Below are 23,492 nucleotides of genomic sequence, written 5' to 3' on the forward strand. Positions count from 1 at the left end.
GGGTCGTTGGAGATGGGAGACTGGTTGAAGAACAGATGGGGTGGAGCTTGCAGCTTGAGGGATTATCCGTGGCTCACTATTTCCCTCACCCATGTGTCCATGGTTGATGCAAACCATTCTTCTGTGAAATAGGAAATTCTGCCTCCTAGCTTCAGCCCTGGCCTGTGCGATCTTTGTCATGAAGTGGCATTGGAAGGTGCAGAGCTTCTTCCATGAAAGTTGGCTCCAAGATTTTCCTTTGGAGAATCTGTTGTCCCTTCACTGATACCTCTGTGAGGACAAGAGATGAAAAGAGCACCTTTGTCTGAAGGCAAGTCTGTATTCCCTCCTGAGAGCACTTAGTGATGATGGGAATGACTGTTTGGTTTCTGCTACATTGTCAGCCACTACCTTGTCTAGCTGTTCCCTCCAAAAAGAATGAACCTTTAAATTTGGTCGAGCATGGGATCTTCTTAGAGTGTATATCCACCTTCCAGGGTTAGAGCCATTAGGTGATGCCTGGCTATGAAGCTGGAAGCCATGACCCTGGCTGAGAACTTCATTGCATCCATTGAGGCATCAGCTACAAATGCTGTTGCTTGGGAAACTGTCTTGAATTTGGCTCCATTTTAAAGAAAATCTCTGTCCTTTAGGGTTCTGAGATCTTCCAGTCAGAAGACAAATCCCTTGCAAAGCAGGTAGCTGTTAGGGATGCTCTGAGGGTGTCCAAGGAGGGCTCAAAATCTTTCTTAAAAATGGCCTCCAATTTCTATCTATTGGTTCCTTAGGGTAGAACTCTGCTTCTGAGGGAATGATCATATCCCTTGCTAGAGATGCTACAACTATGTCTACCTGCAGGTCTCTGTGACAGGGGGCTTTGATTCCTGTATCTTATAGAACTGGAGGTCATTTTTATTAATGTGCTTGCCCATATCAGTCTGTTCCAGTCATCCCTGATCACATACTAGAAGGAGTGCAGGGGAAATATTCAGCAGAGAATTTCAAGGAGAGAAATTTACTCTGAGCCTTGCTCTCAGGAACCTATTCAGGTTGGACTTGAATCAAGGAGAAAACCTTTCTACCCATGGCCTCAAACTTCTCAGGGGGGAACCCTATATTGTGTTTTCCCCTGGTCTTGTTTGTAGTCAGGGTCTGATACCTCACCTTCCTCAGGGCAGGTCTACACTATCGGTTAAATTGATTTAACTCTTGTCACTCAGGAGTATGAAACCCTTCCCCCCATCGCCCAAGTGATGCAAGTTTCACACTATCCATACCTGTGCTATGTTGGCAGGAGACAGAGAGCACTCTCCCGTCAGCTTAGCATGCCTTCACCAAACATGCTACAGTGGTACAGCTGCACCAGTACAGCTGCGCTGATGTAGCACTTTAGTGTAGATTTGCCCTCAATGAAGGAGGGGGAGAAAGAAGAGGCATCCAAGGACTTGTACCTCCTGGATTTTCTGTGCTTTTTCCCCCTTTTTTCCTTTTTAGATTTCTTTGCTCTTTTTGCATGCTTTGCAGGAGTAGGCGCTCCCTGACACTTTGGTGATGCTTTTTGCAGTTTGCCTTTCAGAGTGCCTGAAGCCCTCTGAAAAGTTCTCCCTCTGAGTCCTCCCATGCTGGGTCCCATTCCCCCAAGAGGGTGAGGGGGGTACTTGCTACTAGAGTCTTTCTGGCTGAACTGGGAAGGGGGAGCTGTTTAAGAGTCCTGCTTCTTTACCAAGGGTATTCAGGACCCACTTTAAGACACAGAGAATTTGTGGTCCCACAAGCCTCCCCTCTGTTCTACAGGGATCCCCTGGGACTTACTCCCCGAGTCAGCTGCCTGGAGTTCTCGTCATCTACAGAGACTTTCCCTGCTCTACCCTGTGCTTCCTGATCCATTTTTTTTCACACTGGAATTGTGGCTGCTTTGGTGAGTAGGGGATCCCATATGCCTGTCCAACTCCTAGCTGCAAGAACTAACAGAGTTAGGGTCAGCTAGCTGGGTGCAGCCTGGGCACAGCCTATAGACTTCTGAACCCAGGAAGGCTACCTCACAAATAGAGTACTGCTTGGATTTGATCTGGTACTTTCTTGGCCTCTCTGCCATGCCTGGATAGGGACAGAGGAGATGCAGGGAGATGCTGCAGCAGAGTCTCAGGGTGAATTAAACTTAAGATTAAGACTGACCGAGGGAGGAGGAAAGAATCCTGAAATAGAATAGCTCACCAGGGCCTGAAAAAAGTGGAAAAAATAAAAGTAGAAATAAAAGGAGCAGGAACAGTGTAACTGTCAACTGACTGCTGCCACAGAGACAGAGAATCTGGTGGCAAGTGGGAACAAAGGCGGTGTAGCAGGGCATGTGGAACCAAGTCTTTGATATGCCTGCATGAGCTGCAGATTGGAGGGGAGAAGCCCAGATGTCCAGAATTGGGGAGATGCTGGGCTGCAGAAAAGGAGGCTTTTATATTGATGGGTGGTACTGGTGGTTTTATTATGCCTTGACTGGTCAACGGTACCAGTCAAAAGTGAACCAATGGTGTGAGGACATCTCCAGTCAGGACTGGATCAAACAGCATAGGCAGCATAGATAATAAGGTCCTCTTGGACAGTACACTCTCTAGCCCCTGATTCTGGAGAGTGGACTGGATTTCTGTCCCTTGGTGGTGCCAGAAGTACTGGCTTCATATGGACCATGGTCTTTGGTACTGATGACTCCTTTTTTCTTAACATTGGTACCTTGCCTGTCCTAGGATGGTCCCACCCCTTTGGCTAAGGATGGTTTTGGGGCACTTTTGCCTCTCTGTACTGCAAAATCAGTACTGTGCTCCTTGTGAGCGCCTGACACTCTTGTAATGGTGTGTGGAGTCCACATGATTTGTTGGAGAGGAAGTCTTCTGTATGGATGAAGACTTAGAGAGGGGGATATCTCACATTTCTTTTAAGAGTGTTTGTCATATATTCCTCATACATAGTTGGTTGCAGGGCTGCTGCTAGCAGGTCAGGATTAAATATCAGATTTGGACTGGCTATAGAACTTCTATCATGGAAACAGATACAAAAGATGTGTTCTCTTTCAGATACTTTAACGCATTCCCAGGTATGGCTGTGGCCAGCTCAGATAAGGTGTAGATTATACACAGCGCTGCCTACTGGCTGTACATTATAATATACCTTTAGCATTCCATCACAGAGTGTTTGGTCTTACCTTCCTCATCTCTCTGCTTGGAAAGGTCTTTAGCCCTGCTCTCATTATCCTTGGAACCCGAGATCACTATGTTCAAAGGGGCATTTCCCAGTGCCTGTGAATGTACACGGAGGTCTAATGGGTCAGGATTGGACTGGGGCCCCATATTGTACAGTCCATCCGGAATCTTCTTCTAAGCATGTATTCATGCCATGATTGTTGCTGACTGGGAAAGCCCAAAGGCAGGCCAGGCAGATCTTGAATACTGGGATCCTGGCGTACTACAGTAGAACCTCCGAGTTAGGAACACCTCGGGAATGGAGGTTGGTCATAACTCTAAAATGTTTTTAACCGAACAAAACATGGTCGTTCTTTCAAAAGTTTACAAATGAACATTGACAATACAGCTTTGAAACTTTACTATGCAGAAGAAAAATGCTGCTTTCCCCTTATTTTTTTTAGTAGTTTACATTTAACACACTACTGTACTGTATTGGTTTTTGGTTGTGTTTTTTTTTTTTTTGTCTCGGCTGCTGCCTGATTGCATACTTCCAGTTCCAAATGAGGTGTATGGTTGACTGGTCAGCTTGTAACTCTGAGGTACTACTGGTAGCATAATGTACAAGGGAAGTTTTTTGGGGGTGTCTAAACTACTCTAACTAGAAACTAGTTAAAAACAGGTTTTAAAACTATTTACAACTAACTACAGTTTTTGAACAGGAATGCTAGCTAATGCTGCAGCCACTAAATAGGTTCTTTCTCAGATCAAGGGTGAGAGAAAGGAACTGGAGAAGCCATTAGCTCGCATGGTCTCTTATGCCCTTGGTTCAGAGCATGAAGAGGAGAAGGGCTCAGGTGTAGACCAATGACACTGCCAGCAAAAAGGAATGGTGTTCCTAGCCTGTTTGTCAGAGGGTGGAGATGGATGGCAGGAGAGAGATCATTATCTGTTAGGTTCACTCCCTCTGGGGCACCTGGCATTGGCCACTGTCGGCAGACAGGATACTGGGCTGGATGGACCTTTGGTCTGACCCAGTATGGCTGTTCTTATGTTAAAAATCTTCTGGTCCCAGGCATGTGGAGCAAATGTGCACCTCAAGTGGAACACCCATAGGGACCTTCACTTGAAGAAGAATTAATTGTATTTTTTATCTTTTAATTACACTAGTTTCAAATAAACTGTTAACTAGCAAAGCAACTAGAGTGGACAGGTGAATCTAGTCCCATATCTTTAAAACACCAATGAAAAAAATATTTTAAAAGCAAGCTTTAGAATCATATAATTGTATGACTAAAGCAGAGATGAGTCTGTCAAGGGGTTCCTTGGAATGTTTGACTTTCTGTATTTTTTCCAAATCATGAAAGTTGCCTATACTAGTCACATATTAAAGAGCAGCCCTAACATTAAGAAATCTAACTGCTTGTATTGAAAGGGGCAGAAAAAGCACCCAATATAGAGCCTCATTGCATTTCTGTTCCCTGTTTACCTCTCCAGAAGTATGATGGCTGATACTCGGCTGCACTGACAATTACTATTTTTATATGAGAGGTGGGAACAGTGAATACGGTATTTCCCAGTGGCAAATGGGGAGTTTTATACCAGCTGATTCTATTTTATTGTGTACCCAGATATATAATGGGAGCATTATATTAAATGAGCCTGAGATTCCTCCCACTGCATCAGTGATTGGATTTCTCAGTGTAAGAGACATAAGGAGAATTATTATATGTACTATAGTGGCACCTACAGGCCCCAACCACCATCAGAACTGCTTATGCTAGGCACTATAAAAACAGCACTTGTCCTGAAGACTTTACAATCTAAACAGACAAGGAGTGGATGGGAAGGGATAGGACATAAAATCATCACTGGAACTGAGGCACAGGAGCCAAGTGACTTGCCAGAGTCACTTAGCACAGGATTCAGAGTAACAGCCGTGTTTAGTCTGTATTTGCAAATAGAAAAGGAGTACTTGTGGCACCTTAGAGACTAACCAATTTATTTGAGCATAAGCTTTCGTGAGCTACAGCTCACTTCATCAGATGCATACTGTGGAAACTGTAGAAGATATTATATACACAGAGACCATGAAACAATACCTCCTCCCATCCCACTCTTCTGCTGGTAATAGCTTATCTAAAGTGATCACTCTCCTTACAATGTGTATGATAATCAAGGTGGGCCATTTCCAGCACAAATCCAGGTTTTCTCACCCTCCCCCTTTGTGCTGGAAATGGCCCACCTTGATTATCATACACATTGTAAAGAGAGTGGTCACTTTGGATGGGCTATTACCAGCAGGAGAGTGAGTTTGTGTGGGGGGGGAGGGGGGGCGGAGGGTGAGAGAACCTGGATTTGTGCTGGAAATGGCCCAACTTGATGATCATACACATTGTAAGGAGAGTGATCACTTTAGATAAGCTATTACCAGCAGAAGAGTGGGATGGGAGGAGGTATTGTTTCATGGTCTCTGTGTATATAATGTCTTCTGCAGTTCTCACAGTATGCATCCGATGAAGTGAGCTGTAGCTCATGAAAGCTTATGCTCAAATAAATTGGTTAGTCTCTGAGGTGCCACAAGTACTCCTTTTTCTTTTAGCACAGGATGTCTGTCAGCACTAGGAACAGAACTGAACCCGTATCTCCCAAGTGCCAGTCCAAGGCTTAACCACAAGAATATCCTTCGTTCCTGAGGAGTGGGGACAGGGTTGAGATGGTGAACACAGATATTTCTGGCTGATAAATAGGATAGTGGGAAAACTAACTGCAGCATTCTATGCATGGCAACAGCAATAATTTTAGTGACTTGTTTGTAACTTCTTGCTAACATGATTATGAGAGGTTTCAGAGTAGCAGCCGTGTTAGTCTGTATTCGCAAAAAGAAAAGGAGTACTTGTGGCACCTTAGAGACTAACCAATTTATTCGAGCATAAGCTTTTGTGAGCTACAGCTCACTTCATCGGATGCATAAAGTAGAAAATGCAGTGAGGATGTTTTATACACACAGACCATGAAAAAATGGGTGTTTATCACTTCAAAAGGTTTTCTCTCCCCCCACCCCACTCTCCTGCTGGTAATAGCTTATCTAAAGTGATCACTTTCCTTACAATGTGTATGATAATCAAGGTGGGCCATTTCCAGCACAAATCCAGGGTTTAACAAGACATTCTTGTTAACAGGAACAGTGGGGTGGACGGTAGGAAAAAACAAGGGGAAATAGGTTACCTTGCATAATGACTTAACCACTCCCAGTCTCTCTATTCAAGCCTAAGTTAACTGTATCATACAACCCCAATTATAAGGGAAGCTCCTACCCTTTGAAAATACTGGACCTTACCTGTAGTTTTTCCAGATTTTGGAGGTCCCACAATTGCTATCTTAACTGGCACAGGTGGCTTGGGTTTTGGCTGACGGATAAATTTAATGGGATTTTTCATAAATTTTTCTTTATTTTCTTTACTTGAAAAGAAATAAATATATTGTCGGTGGATTACAGGCAAGCTTGGAGTCGGTTGATTTTGGAAAGGCTTGATTACATCTCCTTCACTTAGCTGTAACATATACAAAAGTGGAAAAAGTTACTTACTGATATTTCTGTTTCTTTTCATCTCCTCTTCACCCATCCTACAACAGTGGATTTATGGACAGTGTTATGGAAATACCTACTGGAAGGAAGCAACGATTTCTGAAACCTTACCCCTGATTACATAAGCCTCAGATAGAATACCATCCCTGAGCGAGAGAAATTTCCAGGAGCAGAAAGGAGGATAGGGTATACAAGACAGTAAGAGAAATAATATACAAGCAGTGGCATACCATCCAAAGGGGAGGAGGGAGGCATGTAGGATGGGAGAAGAGGACTCTATGATTGACACAATTATCAGTAAGTAATTCTCCTTTGTCATACATCTCTTTCCTCTCCCATCTTATGACAGTGGATTCACGGACAGGCTATGGATGTAGCAAGCAGTATCCCAAGGAGGTCCAACCTTACCATATTACTAGTAAGGCCCTGAACCCAAAGGAGGTATCCTAAGAAGCAACTGTTCCAGCTGATAATACATAAAGGAGCACTAATATAACCATATTGCTACTTCACATACCTTGGAATTGAATGCTTCTTTGCACTTACTTCGCGAGGGGCTCACTTGCTGCAGATTAAGCCCATTGTGAAAGCCTGCTCCTTATTCAGAGTTTGAGGGCAGATTGGACTCACTGCATCCATTAAGTGGGCTGATGTTGTCTATGCCCCAATCAGAAGTGCTCATCTTTTATTCAGAAGGCTGGCCAAGAACAAACACACTGAAGGAGGGTGATATGTTTGAACCAATATCATATATTTCCAGAATACTTTGTATTTAGGCTAAGTTATATAAATACAAACTGTACTCCTGGAATGCCTTTTTTCTCTCCCCATGCATACATGTGGGTCAATTATGCCTGTTCCCAGCTACCACAATAAATCCAGTATCCAAAGTGAGCCAGATCACCAGCATGAGGTTGGGAAATATATATCAGTTTTTAATGTACACAGTGATGCACTAACCTTAAATTTAAAAACATTATTGGTTCAAAAAGACACGCCCATAATTCAGAGTAGCAGTGACATACACTAAATAGAAAAGGTTCTAGATGATCTACTACAGGATGATAGCTTGGACATATTAATATCTAATATACAGACAGATTACTTTAAGGCTTAAATTGTTTTATCTAATGTTTTTGATTTTGTTGATATTTTTGCTCACAAGCTGTGGTAAAATAATATCCCATATGAACGCTCTTCTGCTTCATACATGCATTTATCAAAGGTGTTCTCCTGATGCTCTGAATCAAGGTGACAAAGGGGCAGGAGGACTGTTAGCCAATATTATATATTCCCAGAATGCTTTGTATTTAGGCTAAGTTGTATAACTATAAACTATACTCCCCAAATGCCTTGTATTTATGCTAAGCTTTATTGTAGAAATCTACTAGCAGTTATACTGTTGTAACTTCTGTTTTTGTAGAATAGGTCAGATGGAAGAAATACGTTTTGCTGAGGTTTGTCAGATATGAACTGTATGCTAGGTAGAATAGTGTAGATGTCTCTACAATCTACTGACATCTGGAACATTATGCACAAACCCCAGATAAGAAACTGTGTAAAATCTGTGGATTTTTTTATCTGTCATAAACAAAGGGAATATAAATATGAGCAAAATTAAGTTTAGAATTTGGAACAGAGAAACAATGTAACTGATGCAACACTGTTCTCGAGATTGATACTGTATTAACCTTTCTGTATTGTGCTGAGATCAATCTTTGATTAATAAATTGATTGAGCCTGGTTATCAGACATTTTATCAATAAATATTTATCAATATTTGTCCTAGGGTTAGGCAGTCATGGGAGCATTTCTGAATTCATTGCCTCCTTAGTCCCATATGGGGCGGGGTACCATAACACTATCTATCCATGGAACCACTGTTGTCGGATGGGATAAGAGAGAATTCTATACCCAATTTAATGTCCAGAGCATTACTCTATTTCTGGTCAGAACAAAGAAAAGAATAATTAATTCTCTGAATTAAAAACAAGTGCTGTTCTGTGGACTGACTGATAGAGGGTACACTGCTCAGTAATACTTAGGCCCCATGCCACTGTATTCCTGAGCTATGCATCTGAAGAGGATAATATTGAAACACCGCTCTTTGGTGGCTCCAGACTGCCATACTACACATTCTACCCTTCTCAGATTCTTGGTTTCTCATTAGTGTATCAGGTCCCTTCAAACCACATGCCTTAGCTCCATAGGATACTAGGATTCTGCCTTAATCCTCTTCCGGTGCTCACATTCCTCCTTCTGGTTTGTTGTTCTTATCCATTATCTCCTCCATAGTCTTGTCTTATCTTCAAACCATAATTATTTAATCGCCAATTGGCATATCTTATACCTTCTGATCTATGAAGACTTTGGCTTCCTTAATTGTACTCATCTCTATCTGATCCTAAAGCACTCCTATTTTCTCCTCCATAATTGTCATCATCTTCTACTTCATGCATCCTACAGCATTGACAAAACACCATCTTGATTCCATCTAAAGACAGTCTAGTACCTGCTTCTTTCTGCTAACAGAATTTTTTAACCTGTGTCAAGTGTTAAATTGTTCTCTTCCTGACATGCTCTCTCTTAGATTTACTTTTGGCAACTCAGATATGTAAGAATCTCTTCTCACTTGCAAAGCTGTCACTCCTCCAACTGTATCTTTCTACTCTCCCGTCTTCAGGAATTTCTTTGTTATTGTTGTTTCCTGTTCATTGGGCTTTTCTTACCTTAGCTCTGCTCCTCGTTTTTTACTCACTCACAAAACCAAGATGCACGTCTAGCATTCCAGTAAAATTACATCCAGATTACCCACCATAACTTTGTGTTAATCACCCATAACTCCAAAACTCTTTCACTTGTCTCTACTGCTCCTGGCAAGGCTGTAGGAACTTCCTGTTTGCTATCCTATATTTGCTGGGTCCTAAGTATCATACATTTCTTTCTTGCTCAGCTCTACCTTTGATTGTACTAGTTCACAAACCTCCATCTGTTCAATGCTCCCACAAATCTTACAAAATATCATTAATCAGTGCTTAAAACACAACACTAAACTGACCAATTCTTGTTATTAATAGTATGTGCTCATTATTGAAAATATTCAGTGATGTGCTTTTCATAATATTTTATCTTAATTATATGGGCATAAAGAAGACAAGCAAGTATTACTTCCTGAAATTATACCTCAGCCATTTAATTACATTACCTTGATTGGGTCCCATTGACCAAAAGAACTGGGATGTTTATAAGAGAGAACCAACATCTTGCGTGCAAGTGGCAAACTTATTGGGTAACATTTCTCAAAAATGCTTTCTCGATTTTCTACTAGATGCTTCAACTTGCTATACAATTGGTAACGTACAATGTGAGGTTTTCGCCCTCCATTGATGGTGATTTGTGATATCAGCAACCTTTCAAGTTCTTCCTGAATAATGAAAGAATAATGTATGACAATCATAAACATGATCAAATGTTGTAATAAAGGGTGATATGAATAATAACTGCCATTAACTATTAGTGATCTTTGGACTAAATCCTCTGCTTGTGTAAATCAATATACCTCCATTGACTTCAGCTGAAGATCTGACTCCTCTGTTTTCATTATTAACATTTGTATTACAGTATTACAATATGTTAACTATAATTTCCATTAACTTTGAAGACTCTAACTCTATTTAGCTAAACTTTTAAAAAGTCTCTTATCAAAATCAGAGAAATGTCATATTTTTTTTCTATTTTACCTGACCCCCATTGCTTATTTAACTATTATCTATGCATAAAAAATTATTCCCCAGTCCCTCCTGGTCCATTTTGGTAACTTGTGGCCACTGGTGAGCTGGAGCTTGTTCGCACAAACCGGTTGTTAAATTTAGAAGCAGCTTTAGAACTGGTTGTTAGGACTCCCTGAGCTCCCGGCTTCGGAGGCTCCCCCGGCCCCTCCCCCGCTCACGGAGCCACAGTGTGCCACGCCGCCAGCACTCTGGACCGCCCCGGGCAGCTCTGCAGCTCCTGCCGCTTTGAGCAGCATGGTAAGGGGGCTGGGCCGGGGCTGGGAGGAGGGGTTGGATAAGGTGCAGGGAGCTGTTGGAGGGGGCAGAGGTTCTGGGAGGCGGTCAGGGGACGGGGAACGGGGGCGGGCAGTTGGGTAGGCAGTCACCGCCCCAGAAAGTCCCACCCAGGCTGGGGCTCGGCTGGGGCAGCCCCCCTGGCCAAGGGGGTCCCGACTTGCAGCACTAGGGATGGTGCATGGTGTAGGGCTCTGGGAGGGGTCTACCTCTCAGTGCACTATGTTCCCCTTCTTCTCCCATCTCCATGCACCCAGAAAGGTTAGCTGGCCAGTGCCTGGGGAACGGGCTATGAACCTGCTTTCTCTCTGTCCCCTTTGGAGTATTTTGGGCCCAGAGGAAGCAACGCAGAGGCCGATACGATGCCGCCTTGCTCAGGAGCCGCTGCCAAGCTCCATGCTGCTTCCTGCCTGGCCCAGGAAGCGCAACTGGCTGCGCTGGGCAGGGAGATCAGGCACCGTGTGCCTGGGTGTCGCATAGTGCCGGGGAACCAGACCCCTGGTGGCAGCAGCCTCCTCTGACCCAGGAGCAGGGCAGGGCCGGCTGGTGCCATGGCTGGGGGCTGCCTTGGGCATGCTGGGGCGACCCCAGTCTTTCCTGCTCCTGCACTGTGGGGCTGTCCGGCCTCTGCCGCTTGGGGGTGCTCACATCCCACGGTGGGGAGTTGGGCAGACGGCAGCCTTTGCCTGCAGGGAGCCGCCGCCTCACATGCCAGGAACGACCCCACTGATGCAAGGGCTGCAGGACTCCTGCGCCACCAGCAGGCACCTGGGATGGAGAACATGCCTGGGGGGGGAGAGGCGGGAGGAGGCAGGACAGAGCCTGGGGGGATGGGGGGGCAGGAGAGAGCCTGGAGGGCAGGATGGAGCCTGGGGGTGGGGGGGTAGGAGGGGGCAGAACAGAGACACATCCCTTAAATCAGCACTGTTTATAGGGAACCGGTTGTTAAGATTCTGGCAGCTCATCACTGCTTGCAGCAGGTCAGTTTCTGTTCTTGATTGACTTGATATAGTGGAGTCAGGTTTGGTGGATTGTTTATTGACACTATGAACATGTTCTTATCTACACTATACATGAATCCTGTCAGTTTTACACAGGGAACTCCAGAACCCTAACCTGAGCTGCCCACTGTCCTCCCAAATAACAGGGGACCTGCTCCTCCTGGCTGCCCAATTACATTCCAGTGAGGAGTCAAAAGAGCCTCAGCAGATTCATTGCACCATCCTCTGCTCACATATTACAGCTCAGCCACTTAATTACAATATAAAAATTGTCTGTTTTCTAATTAATCTCTTCCATCTGTCTGATCCTTTTAGGGAGGCTGCTATCCAGTGTTTTGATATCAAAATTTACTATTGCATAATTGACTGAGATGCCACAATACCCAGTGGTGGCAATAACGAATGAAGAAGATAGGAAGAATAAATTATTTATTAATAAATAAACCTGCTGTTTAGACAAAATTTCTTAGGTATCAGTAATAATGGGAAAATAAATTCTGAATAAGTTAAAATGAGAGTTAGATACAGTAAGAGGAAAATACTAACCTGTAATTGTGGCTCTTAAATTTACTATTTATGTAGATCTATATTCTGGAGTCTTTGCTTCAACCCATCATAGGCAGGGTGCTATGCAGCACAAAATACTAAAACAGAAACCATCTCTCCAGTAACTGGTGCGTATGCACCTCTTGAGACAATAATTACCAACATTCTCATCTACTTGTTCCTTTTTGACCAACTTAGTCACCAAGATACTAATAAAACAAATAATGTACTCCTAAACTTCAGTGGTGAGAATGGAAGAGGAATGTGGATCTGTAAAAATACTACCTTCAAAAAACATGCAGTATTCCATTAGTTACACCTAGACCCTTTAATGTACTTGAAGGAGTCTAAACATGTCACTGCATAAAAGGCATTAAAAGGTTCAATTTTGATTGTCTCTCTCTGATTTGGTATCATATTTTTTTACGAGAATAATGTTTTTTTAACTGTCATCCTGCAAAGTTATCTTACACTCAGAAAGGGGGCAGAGTTGCAATCAACCCCATAACCATGACAAAGAGTAACAGCAATAGAAAATTATGTTTGTCCTTAAAGCAAGGAGACATGACTCGGGTTACACTGTAGGAAGTAGTTCAGCGGAGTAAGAAAATGACATTTTTACATAGCCACTTTTCAGTTTAGAACTTCACTTTAAAGTTAGTCTCCCTACAAATTAATGGAAGTGTGTATCTCTGGGTGTAAAACAATGGCCTTTCTCCCCAACTCAATCCTCCCTGAAATGCAAGGAGTGTTAGGAGATTATTCAGACTCCTAATCCATTAATTGGTAAAAAAGTAACTGAAGCCTGAGGATGTCAACATAGTTACAGTGGCAGTAGGTGTCACTTAATGGTAAAGCTTAGAATTAGAATTTTGTGCTAGGAAGCACTCAACTTTGTAATGGGCAAAAGACCCGATCTGGGAATAAGAATATATTTAAATACTAATATTTGTAGAAAATAAATTGTTTTTTGAAAATTTAATTTATGTCGGGGCTGTTTCAGTCATTGATGAATAAAATGTGAAATCCAGTTGAAACTATTCTGCAGATTTTAAAAGAGCTGTGACAGACAGCCAGAAAGGGTTACACAACTAGCAGGCTAATTGACCCAGATTGAACATTTAGAGACATAGCTGTAGATAATGATTGCATTTTGTATGTGTTTACATATATATTGTTAGAGATTGACAATGTAACAGGTTCCTGTCTGTTGATGTATTCTGTTAATTCAGAGATCAAAAGGAGATGTTAACTTTTAGATTAACTGTGAATGTAGTAATATCATTGTTTTTCTTTCTCTTTGAAGTCTGTAGTAATCTACCTGTAAATGATGGGAAATGAGACGTTGCCTTATGCTAATCCATGTAGCTAATTACCAGTGATGCTTAGGACATAGGAGATCTATTTCAAAGCCACAATGCTTCACCTACTGTCAAGACAGAGGCTGCCAGAGAACTATAAAAGGAACTCTTGGGCCCTGATCCTGTTATCTCAGATCTGCTTCAGCTTAATCAGGGGAAGTCTGAGTTGCAAGATTGAGGTCTCCAGCTCCAGTCTGGATTGCCTTGATATTGGACATTGGACCTATGGAACTAATTCTGAAAGAACTTTTTGCAACTCTAAAGCTCACCATCTCAACTTTGAAACCTAAGAACTTTATTCATAGCTGTATGTATAATGATCGTTTAACCTATACTCTCTCTTTTCATTTTAAATCAATTTTAGTTTAGTTAATAAAAATTGGCTGTGTGTATTTGGGTAAGATCTAAAATATTCATTAACCTGAAGGGTAATGTGTCTGATCCTTTGGGATTGGTAGAACCTTTTATATGATGAACAAAAATTTCAGTAATCCTCATCATATTTGACTTGGTTGTCTGGGTGGGAGCCCAAGGCTGGGTTGTTTCAAGGAAACTGTGTTTTTAGCTTCTGGGTAACCAGTAAGGTATTGTAGCAGCTGTTTTGTTGCTGGCTTGGTGACTCTAAGTATTAGAATAACCACCAGTTTTGGGGATCATCTGCCCTATTCTTTGCAGGGCAATCTGATTGAGCAATCTCAGCATGGTCCCCCTGGAACACTTGCACTCCCCCCCACCCTTTTCCCCATTCATCTTTCTGGAGACAAAATTTCCATTCCCTGCAATGAGATTTAGTGAAAACTTTAGAAGAACTTCAGGATTTTGCTCATTAGGAATTTTGCCTGAATGAGGATCTCAGAAATTTCATTCATAGATGTGACAGCCAGAAGGGGCCATTATGATTATCTAGTCTGTCCTCCTGCATTAATTAGCTCAGAAAAAGGAAATAAAGATCTCAAATACTATAACTTTGAAATCTGACAACTAAATTAAATCAGCTATAAAACTGGAAGCACTTCTTGCCTCATGCCAAGTTATTTGATAAAGTAGATAATGAAGAAAGTACCTGTACTGCTTGTAAATTATTACTATCTGTTTCATACTTTTCTGTAATTTCATTTTTCATGCGTTCAGCAGCATCAGTCTCCTCCTCTTCCTCCTCCTCATCTACCTCTTCCTCTTTTGGGAACTCTTCTTCAAGAATCATTTCAATATCTTCTTCTTCATCTTCATCCTCTTCATCACTAGCCTCCTCCTCTTCCCTATATGCTGCCGCCTAAAGTATAAAATGTTCAACTGTTTCATGTCTACTGTACAGAAGTTCAGAAGAAAGAAACTAATATTTTCTCTCACACACTTTCCCCTTTTTTGTCCACCGTTTTAGCTTATAAATAATTTGCAAAGATGGTTTTCAGAGATGGGGAAAGAGTACACTATTTCACTAAGACATACCAGCTTAAATAGAGAAGTTTAAAAAGTTTGCTTCTGAGGAAGACTTATTTTCAGCGATAGTTCATGTTTTGTTATGATTTTGTTACGATTTTTTGAGTCAAATTCAAATTTTTCTTCATAAATGTTAACCAACTTACAGTAATTGAGCTTCAAATAAAGCTTCTGGTTTAACCAGATACAGTATTTATCTATAAAAGCTGCTGAAATCAAAGTGCAGACTTATCAGAAAATATTTAATAAAAACCAAAAACTTAAATATTTTTACACCCTTCCACATCTCCTTGCCACTTGTCATTGTTTATCATTGTAACTAGTTATTTTGGTAGTGGGAAGAAGTTCACTGAATCTGGGCGCACAGTTGGGAATGTTGGAAAAAAAACAAACTTCTGAAGAATACCATAAATGCCTTTAATTATGACTTTTATAAACAATGACATGAACTGAACAACTAAAATAAACTCCAATTTGTTTTTTGGAAAATGGAAGTCTTAATTAAAAAATCTAAATAAGTAACTTTAATATTTGGAAAGAAAACACAGAAAACACAGATGGCTTGAATGCAGTTGTAGAGTGCAATTCTGCTGACATAAAAGAAATGTGTTTTAATTACTGTTTTCTAATGCACTGTAGCTAGCATGTTGGTATTTGCAGTTTGACAGGGTTTTGTTATAAACAAACTTGTTAGCTGACACGATACTGAGAATACCCATGAGGAGGAAAAGAGTTTGAATACAGTTCTAGTACATTGTGTAACTGTGTTGAGTATGGGCATAAACCATTATAACTTCATGTTTCAGAGTAACCATGGCCTCAATTCAACAAGATGCTTAAAATGTGCCTCACCTGAAGTTAATGGGACTATTCACGTGCTCAAAGATAGGCATGTCGCTTAAGTACCTTGCCGAATAGAAGTTCATGTTTACAAGTAATTTAAAACACAGTTACAAATATTCTGTGGACAGTCTCCAATATGTAGCTTTGTTCCCAATCAATAGTAAAATGCCTTAAATATCTGATTAAATTATAATGGAAAAAGAAAGGTGTCAAGACTCCTTCCCCACTCTGAACTCTAGGGTACAGATGTGGGGACCTGCATGGAAAACCTCCTAAGCTTACTTTTACCAGCTTAGGTCAAAACTTCCCCAAGGTACAAACTATTTTACCTTTTGCCCTTGGACTTTCGCTGCCACCACCAAATGTCTAACCGGTATTATTTTATTAGGAAAGAGCCCGTTTGGAAACATCTTTCCCCCAAAATCCTCACCAAAACCTTGCACCCCCCTTCCTGGGGAAGGTTTGATAAAAATCCTCACGAATTTGCATAGGTGACCACAGACCCAAACCCTTGGATCTTAAGAACAATGAAAAAGCATTCAGTTTCTTAAAAGAAGAATTTTAATAGAAGAAAAAGTAAAAAGAATCACCTCTGTAAAATTAGGATGGTAAATACCTTACAGGGTAATTAGATTCAAAACATAGAGAATCCCTCTAGTCAAAACTTTAAGTTACAAAAAGACACAAAGACAGAAATATCCATTCCATTCAGCACAGCTTATTTTCTCAGCCATTTAAACAAACAGAATCTAACACATATCTAGCTAGACTACTTACTAAGTTCTAAGACTCCATTCCTGTTCTGTCCCCGGCAAAAACATCACACAGACAGGCCCAGACGCTTTGTTTCTCCCCCCTCTAGCTTTGAAAGTATCTTGTCTCCTCATTGGTCATTGTAGTCAAGTGCCAGCGAGGTTATCCTAGCTTCTTAACCCTTTACAGGTGAAAGGGTTTTTCCTCTGGCCAGGAGGGATTTTAAAGGTGTTTACCCTTCCCTTTATATTTATGACAAAAGGTTTCTCACAACTTCAGTTATAGTACTGCTAATGCATGTCACTCTAAATAACACTTAGATATTATGATCATAGACATTTTAGATATTCCTAATACAGACTAAATCAAATATTTCCATTTTTAAATTTCTTTCCATAATATTATTCTTACCTCCCTTTTCTTTTTGGCTTGCTCTGCTAAAAGTTCTGCCCTTCTTTTGGCAACCTTCTCTTCCTATTAGTGAAAAAAAGACTTAATAAAATAACAATACTTTGAATTTCTGTAACACCTCTCATCCAAGCATCTCATAGTGGATCTCACCTTTTGTGACATACTAATAAGAACCAAAATCTTATTAATTTGGGACCAATTCCTGAATTCCATAGGTTATCCTAACTCGGTCCAAAACTCTCATTGAATCAACATGTCTAAATAAAAATGAGTATGAACTGCAGGATTTATCCCTCTGTATTTATTAAGAGTGGAGCTGGAAGTATCATGTAAAGTTAAATTTGCTCAACATTTACTGTTTTAAGATGCTGTTTTCAGTTACTTATAACTTTGAAGAACTGTAACAATTCAGGCTGCAATTTTCTATGCTGGATATCTGCCTCATTCTGCATTTTTGGGGAAAGTATTTAAAAAAATGGTTCATCTATATTTGAGAACGAGATGAGGGAAAAAAGATGTTCCAACCAAGCTGATAAAGTTCTTACAACCTTCATGTTGAGATGCTCTAGTGCCTCCATGCTTTGAAGTAAGAACCTGAAAGGGGTCAGCTAAGTGTCTGATGTGCCTTCTATTGCTCAGTCTATACATGCTCAGTACCAACCTTTTAAGGTTTTGGCAGCTAAATTCTCCAAAGATTCTATCTGATGGGCATGCCATCCAGGGCTGTAGGGAGCTAACCTGCTATTGTGACTACCACCTGTTGTAGGCCATTGTGGTGCTGGGCACCTAAATGGAGAGTAGGGACACTATTTATTTTTTGTTTCTCTCAATGCCCCCCCCCCAGCTAGACCCAGGCAGAATTAAGGAGGAGGAGGAAGCTGCAGGGTGGTATTCAATTGACTAAACTACAAGACCTTATTTCCTCTTCCTGCAATCTCCTGCCTCACTTGCTAAGCACCTTCTAACTTCTGCAACAAGTGAAGCAGGTGTTATACAGACAACAGCCTCATTAACTACTTAACCCTGATTAATTCTCTGAACACCATCCATCCTGTGCCCTGAATGGGGAAAAAATAGTATGTGATCATGCAATTAAAAATGGTCAGTCTTAATTCTGGCATTTCCTAACTTTTGAGTGCTTGACTTTGCAACCTTATCATTCTTTTGTGTATGTAATTTCCTACATTTAAAAAAAAATGGAAGAAATATTCCATCATATAGAACCATAATGACTCCCACATAGTTCATTAACAAGGTTAGAAACTTTAGCTCCACAACACAGACATGTGCCACTTGAATTAACAGAAAGAAAAGGAGTACTTGTGGCACCTTAGAGACTAACCAATTTATTTGAGCATGAGCTTTCGTGAGCTACAGCTCACTTCATCGGATGCATACCGTGGAAACTGCAGCAGACTTTATATATACACAGAGAATATGAAACAATACCTCCTCCCACCCGACTGTATTGTTTCATATTCTCTGTGTATATATAAAGTCTGCTGCAGTTTCCACGGTATGCATCCGATGAAGTGAGCTGTAGCTCACGAAAGCTCATGCTCAAATAAATTGGTTAGTCTCTAAGGTGCCACAAGTACTCCTTTTCTTTTTGCGAATACAGACTAACACGGCTGTTACTCTGAAACTTGAATTAACAGAGTAACTAATGAGGATGAGGCACACATTTTGTCAGCAGGATTCAAAGCTATTTGCTGACAGCAGAGAACTATGAATTCCAGGTTCTATTGTAGGTTCCGAGGTGAGTGTGCTCTAGTGGTTACAGATCCTTCTTTCCCTGCTCATCTCCTGAATCCTGAGTCCTTGATGGGCCTGGCCTCTCCAGGCCATCCTCATCATAGTTTCCCTTCTTGGCTCTTCCTTGGCTCCTCATCTCTATACGCCCTTCCTCCCGCCCCGTGTCTGCATGTTCCAGTCCCCCCCACTGGCTCTTAGTTCCAGTCTCCCCCTTCGCTACCCTCTAGACTTAGCTCCTCTCTATTCAGCATTCCAGTTATGTTGCTTTCTCCTCACCCTTCTCACTGCCTGGGCAGTAGAAGGAGAGTATTAAGATTAAGAGTACAGGAGAGAGAAAGTCTTCCTGCTTCCAGTTCCTGTGTTTGGCACCTCAGCAGCCTCTGCTTGCTAGCAGAACCAACTGCAAGGAAAGTCCTGCTTCAGACCCTGCAGCCCTGGGATGGCACAGGTTCAGTACAGATGAAAACTTCTGAATCAAACTCGAACAAATCTCTACTGTGCCTACACAAACTTTGAATTTTAGGGGCTCATAACTTGACCAAATTTGGGCAGTTTTCCATGAGGATCACTAAAGGCATATCCCTGGCACCACAGACCCCCTGTGCCAAATTTTAAGCCCCTGTTTCAAAGCCTGGAGACACCAGAGCTTCTCAACCAAACAGTTGGAAGAATGCCCTTGAACAGAATCTGACTAAACCAGAAGTTCTCAACTGGGGGGCACATCAAACTTTTCAGGTAGGCACGGTGAGCTGTCTAAATTTGAGTGAGTGGCATTGTGACCTGGTGCTTGTCCCCTCCCCTTCATTTTTGCAGTCCTCCTGGCACCTCTGATCTGAGCAAACAATGCCATCTAAACATCAAATGACATTGGCAGCAGTAATACAGGTTAGGAGTGTTTTAACAGTATCATATGACTTGCATTTTGAGTAATTTTCTAGGTGTAGCCTACCAAAAATGTTAAGTAGAAATTAGGCTTTGGCCTAAAGTTAGGCTAACTGTAGAAAAGTATGGGAAATTGAGTTTGCTAGTGTGAGCAAAAGTTAGATAAAAACTAGATAAGTTGAAGACAGTAAGACAGGAAAATAGAAGTTAGCAAGACATGACCTAAAGTATGTTGTGGCTATGTTTTCATAGAATCATAGAATATCAGGGTTGGAAGGGACCCCTGAAGGTCATCTAGTCCAACCCCCTGCTCGAAGCAGGACCAATTCCCAGTTAAATCATCCCAGCCAGGGCTTTGTCAAGCCTGACCTTAAAAACCTCTAAGGAAGGAGATTCTACCACCTCCCTAGGTAACGCATTCCAGTGTTTCACCACCCTCTTAGTGAAAAAGTTTTTCCTAATATCCAATCTAAACCTCCCCCACTGCAACTTGAGACCATTACTCCTCGTTCTGTCATCTGCTACCATTGAGAACAGTCTAGAGCCATCCTCTTTGGAACCCCCTTTCAGGTAGTTGAAAGCAGCTATCAAATCCCCCCTCATTCTTCTCTTCTGCAGACTAAACAATCCCAGCTCCCTCAGCCTCTCCTCATAAGTCATGTATTCTAGACCCCTAATCATTTTTGTTGCCCTTCGCTGGACTCTCTCCAATTTATCCACATCCTTCTTGTAGTGTGGGGCCCAAAACTGGACACAGTACTCCAGATGAGGCCTCACCAATGTCGAATAGAGGGGAACGATCACGTCCCTCGATCTGCTCGCTATGCCCCTACTTATACATCCCAAAATGCCATTGGCCTTCTTGGCAACAAGGGCACACTGCTGACTCATATCCAGCTTCTCGTCCACTGTCACCCCTAGGTCCTTTTCCGCAGAACTGCTGCCTAGCCATTCGGTCCCTAGTCTGTAGTGGTGCATTGGATTCTTCCATCCTAAGTGCAGGACCCTGCACTTATCCTTATTGAACCTCATCAGATTTCTTTTGGCCCAATCCTCCAATTTGTCTAGGTCCTTCTGTATCCTATCCCTCCCCTCCAGCGTATCTACCACTCCTCCCAGTTTAGTATCATCCGCAAATTTGCTGAGAGTGCAATCCACACCATCCTCCAGATCATTTATGAAGATATTGAACAAAACCGGCCCCAGGACCGACCCTTGGGGCACTCCACTTGATACCGGCTGCCAACTAGACATGGAGCCATTGATCACTACCCGTTGAGCCCAACAATCTAGCCAGCTTTCTACCCACCTTATAGTGCATTCATCCAGCCCATACTTCCTTAACTTGCTGACAAGAATACTGTGGGAGACCGTGTCAAAAGCTTTGCTAAAGTCAAGAAACAATACATCCACTGCTTTCCCTTCATCCACAGAACCAGTAATCTCATGATAAAAGGCGATTAGATTAGTCAGGCATGACCTTCCCTTGGTGAATCCATGCTGGCTGTTCCTGATCACTTTCCTCTCATGCAAGTGCATCAGGATTGATTCTTTGAGGACCTGCTCCATGATTTTTCCAGGGACTGAGGTGAGGCTGACTGGCCTGTAGTTCCCAGGATCCTCCTTCTTCCCTTTTTTAAAGATTGGCACTACATTAGCCTTTTTCCAGTCATCCGGGACTTCCCCTGTTCGCCACGAGTTTTCAAAGATAATGGCCAATGGCTCTGCAATCACAGCCGCCAATTCCTTCAGCACTCTCGGATGCAACTCGTCCAGCCCCATGGACTTGTGCACGTCCAGCTTTTCTAAATAGTCCCTAACCACCTCTATCTCCACAGAGGGCTGGCCATCTCTTCCCCATTTTGTGATGCCCAGCGCAGCAGTCTGGGAGCTGACCTTGTCAGTGAAAACAGAGGCAAAAAAAGCATTGAGTACATTAGCTTTTTCCACATCCTCTGTCACTAGGTTGCCTCCCTCATTCAGTAAGGGGCCCACACTTTCCTTGGCTTTCTTCTTGTTGCCAACATACCTGAAAAAACCCTTCTTGTTACTCTTGACATCTCTCGCTAGCTGCAGCTCCAGGTGCGATTTGGCCCTCCTGATTTCATTCCTACATGCCCGAGCAATATTTTTATACTCTTCCCTGGTCATATGTCCAACCTTCCACTTCTTGTAAGCTTCTTTTTTATGTTTAAGATCCGCTAGGATTTCACCATTAAGCCAAGCTGGTTGCCTGCCATATTTACTATTCTTTTGACTCATTGGGATGGTTTGTCCCTGTAACCTCAACAGGGATTCCTTGAAATACAGCCAGCTCTCCTGGACTCCTTTCCCCTTCAAGTTAGTCCCCCAGGGGATCCTGGCCATCCGTTCCCTGAGGGAGTCGAAGTCTGCTTTCCTGAAGTCCAGGGTCCGTATCCTTCCTTTATGTTATCAAGACTCTAATGATCTAGGGTGTTTTTTGGTTGTAACTGGTTTGAGAAAGGTTTTTAATATGTGTTTTTGAGAATTGTGAGTTTGTTTTATTAAAATACTACTTATATTGATAGTATGGAAAGGACACTGCATATTATTTAAATCAACATCTGCTCCAATGTAAAGAACTAATAAGAAGCTGGCAGAAATATCATAATGGTTAGGGGCAATTAATTATTATTATAAAGGATTACACAAGAAGTAGTTTTGTTAATTTGTGGAGAGCTCCAATTAACATCAAAAGGGTACTGTTAGGTTCCAGGATTATAAGGTTGCACTTCATTCTGTTGTAAGTGGACTAATCACCCATTGATACACCATTCCATCTTTGAGTGAAATATAATTGTAGTTTAGTGTCAGTAGTAATCGCATGCTTGTTTTCTTAATTATTTTTCTTTTGAATAAAGTTTGGTTTGGTAATTCAAAGCATCATCTAGTGGTGTTTCTATTAAATAAAGTTTCTGTAATTGACTAGAGGCTCGAACCTGAAAACTAAGCTGGGTTTTTTGTACCCTTATCTTTAGCAACTTAATATTAATTGGGAAAATTTCAGCATAAAGGTTTCAGAAGGTTACCTTGGTATCTCCAGAACAAATGCATTAGCAATGCTAGGAGGCAGTATCCTTCTTGCTGTAGTAAGAGGTTACTGTGGGGGTGCCTCAAAGTAAAAAAAATGCTAAGGTGGAGCATGATTTAAAAAAGGATACCCCTGGTCCAAACAATTAGGTTACCATAGATAGCGGTAGCTAGATCTCTTTGAATATATTTAATTCACAGATCAGCTATCAGCTTTCCTCTATCACTGCTTGCTTTCAGAGCGCCTATATTTTGAACAAGGACACAGGAACTGAGGGGAGCTGGGGCTGACACATCTGCTATTACAGGATTTTATATCAATGCCATAGGGCCAAGTTAGTAGAGAATCCTGTGGTAAGAGCTCCACGTCCAGCTACTCATATTCATGCAATTTTCCACCCCAGAAAAAGCCAAAGAACATAGATAGAGGCTCCTCAGCATGAGATGAAGGTCATCTTGAGTTCTGTCAGATGAATGTGGGAGAAAACTCCAGGATAAAGATCCCTTCACTGCAAATACTCTACCACCATTTAAACCTGATAGTTTTTCTGCATGTGATGCATTTAAACATCTGTTCATCCAATGCAGGACCGTCTGAAGTATTGCCAGCTCTTGTGATGTTATCAAGACTCTAATGATCTAGGGTG

General features: G+C 41.9%; 1 protein-coding gene across 1 annotated transcript in view; it reads right to left on the bottom strand.

The window, feature by feature from the left end:
- Window positions 1–23,492, bottom strand: part of AK9 (adenylate kinase 9) — a 226,801-nt gene that overhangs the window by 42,622 nt on the left and 160,687 nt on the right. Inside the window, exons 28-32 of the mRNA XM_077812135.1 lie at window positions 17,158–17,216; window positions 15,893–15,896; window positions 14,774–14,976; window positions 9,944–10,162; window positions 6,490–6,703 (exon numbers count right to left, since the gene is read on the bottom strand). Of these exons, the coding sequence (XP_077668261.1) occupies window positions 6,490–6,703; window positions 9,944–10,162; window positions 14,774–14,976; window positions 15,893–15,896; window positions 17,158–17,216 (699 nt within the window). The remainder of the gene's footprint in view (window positions 1–6,489; window positions 6,704–9,943; window positions 10,163–14,773; window positions 14,977–15,892; window positions 15,897–17,157; window positions 17,217–23,492) is intronic.

Source organism: Eretmochelys imbricata, chromosome 3 (assembly GCF_965152235.1).
Source record: "Eretmochelys imbricata isolate rEreImb1 chromosome 3, rEreImb1.hap1, whole genome shotgun sequence".
In the NCBI taxonomy this organism is placed as follows: Eukaryota; Metazoa; Chordata; order Testudines; family Cheloniidae; genus Eretmochelys; species Eretmochelys imbricata.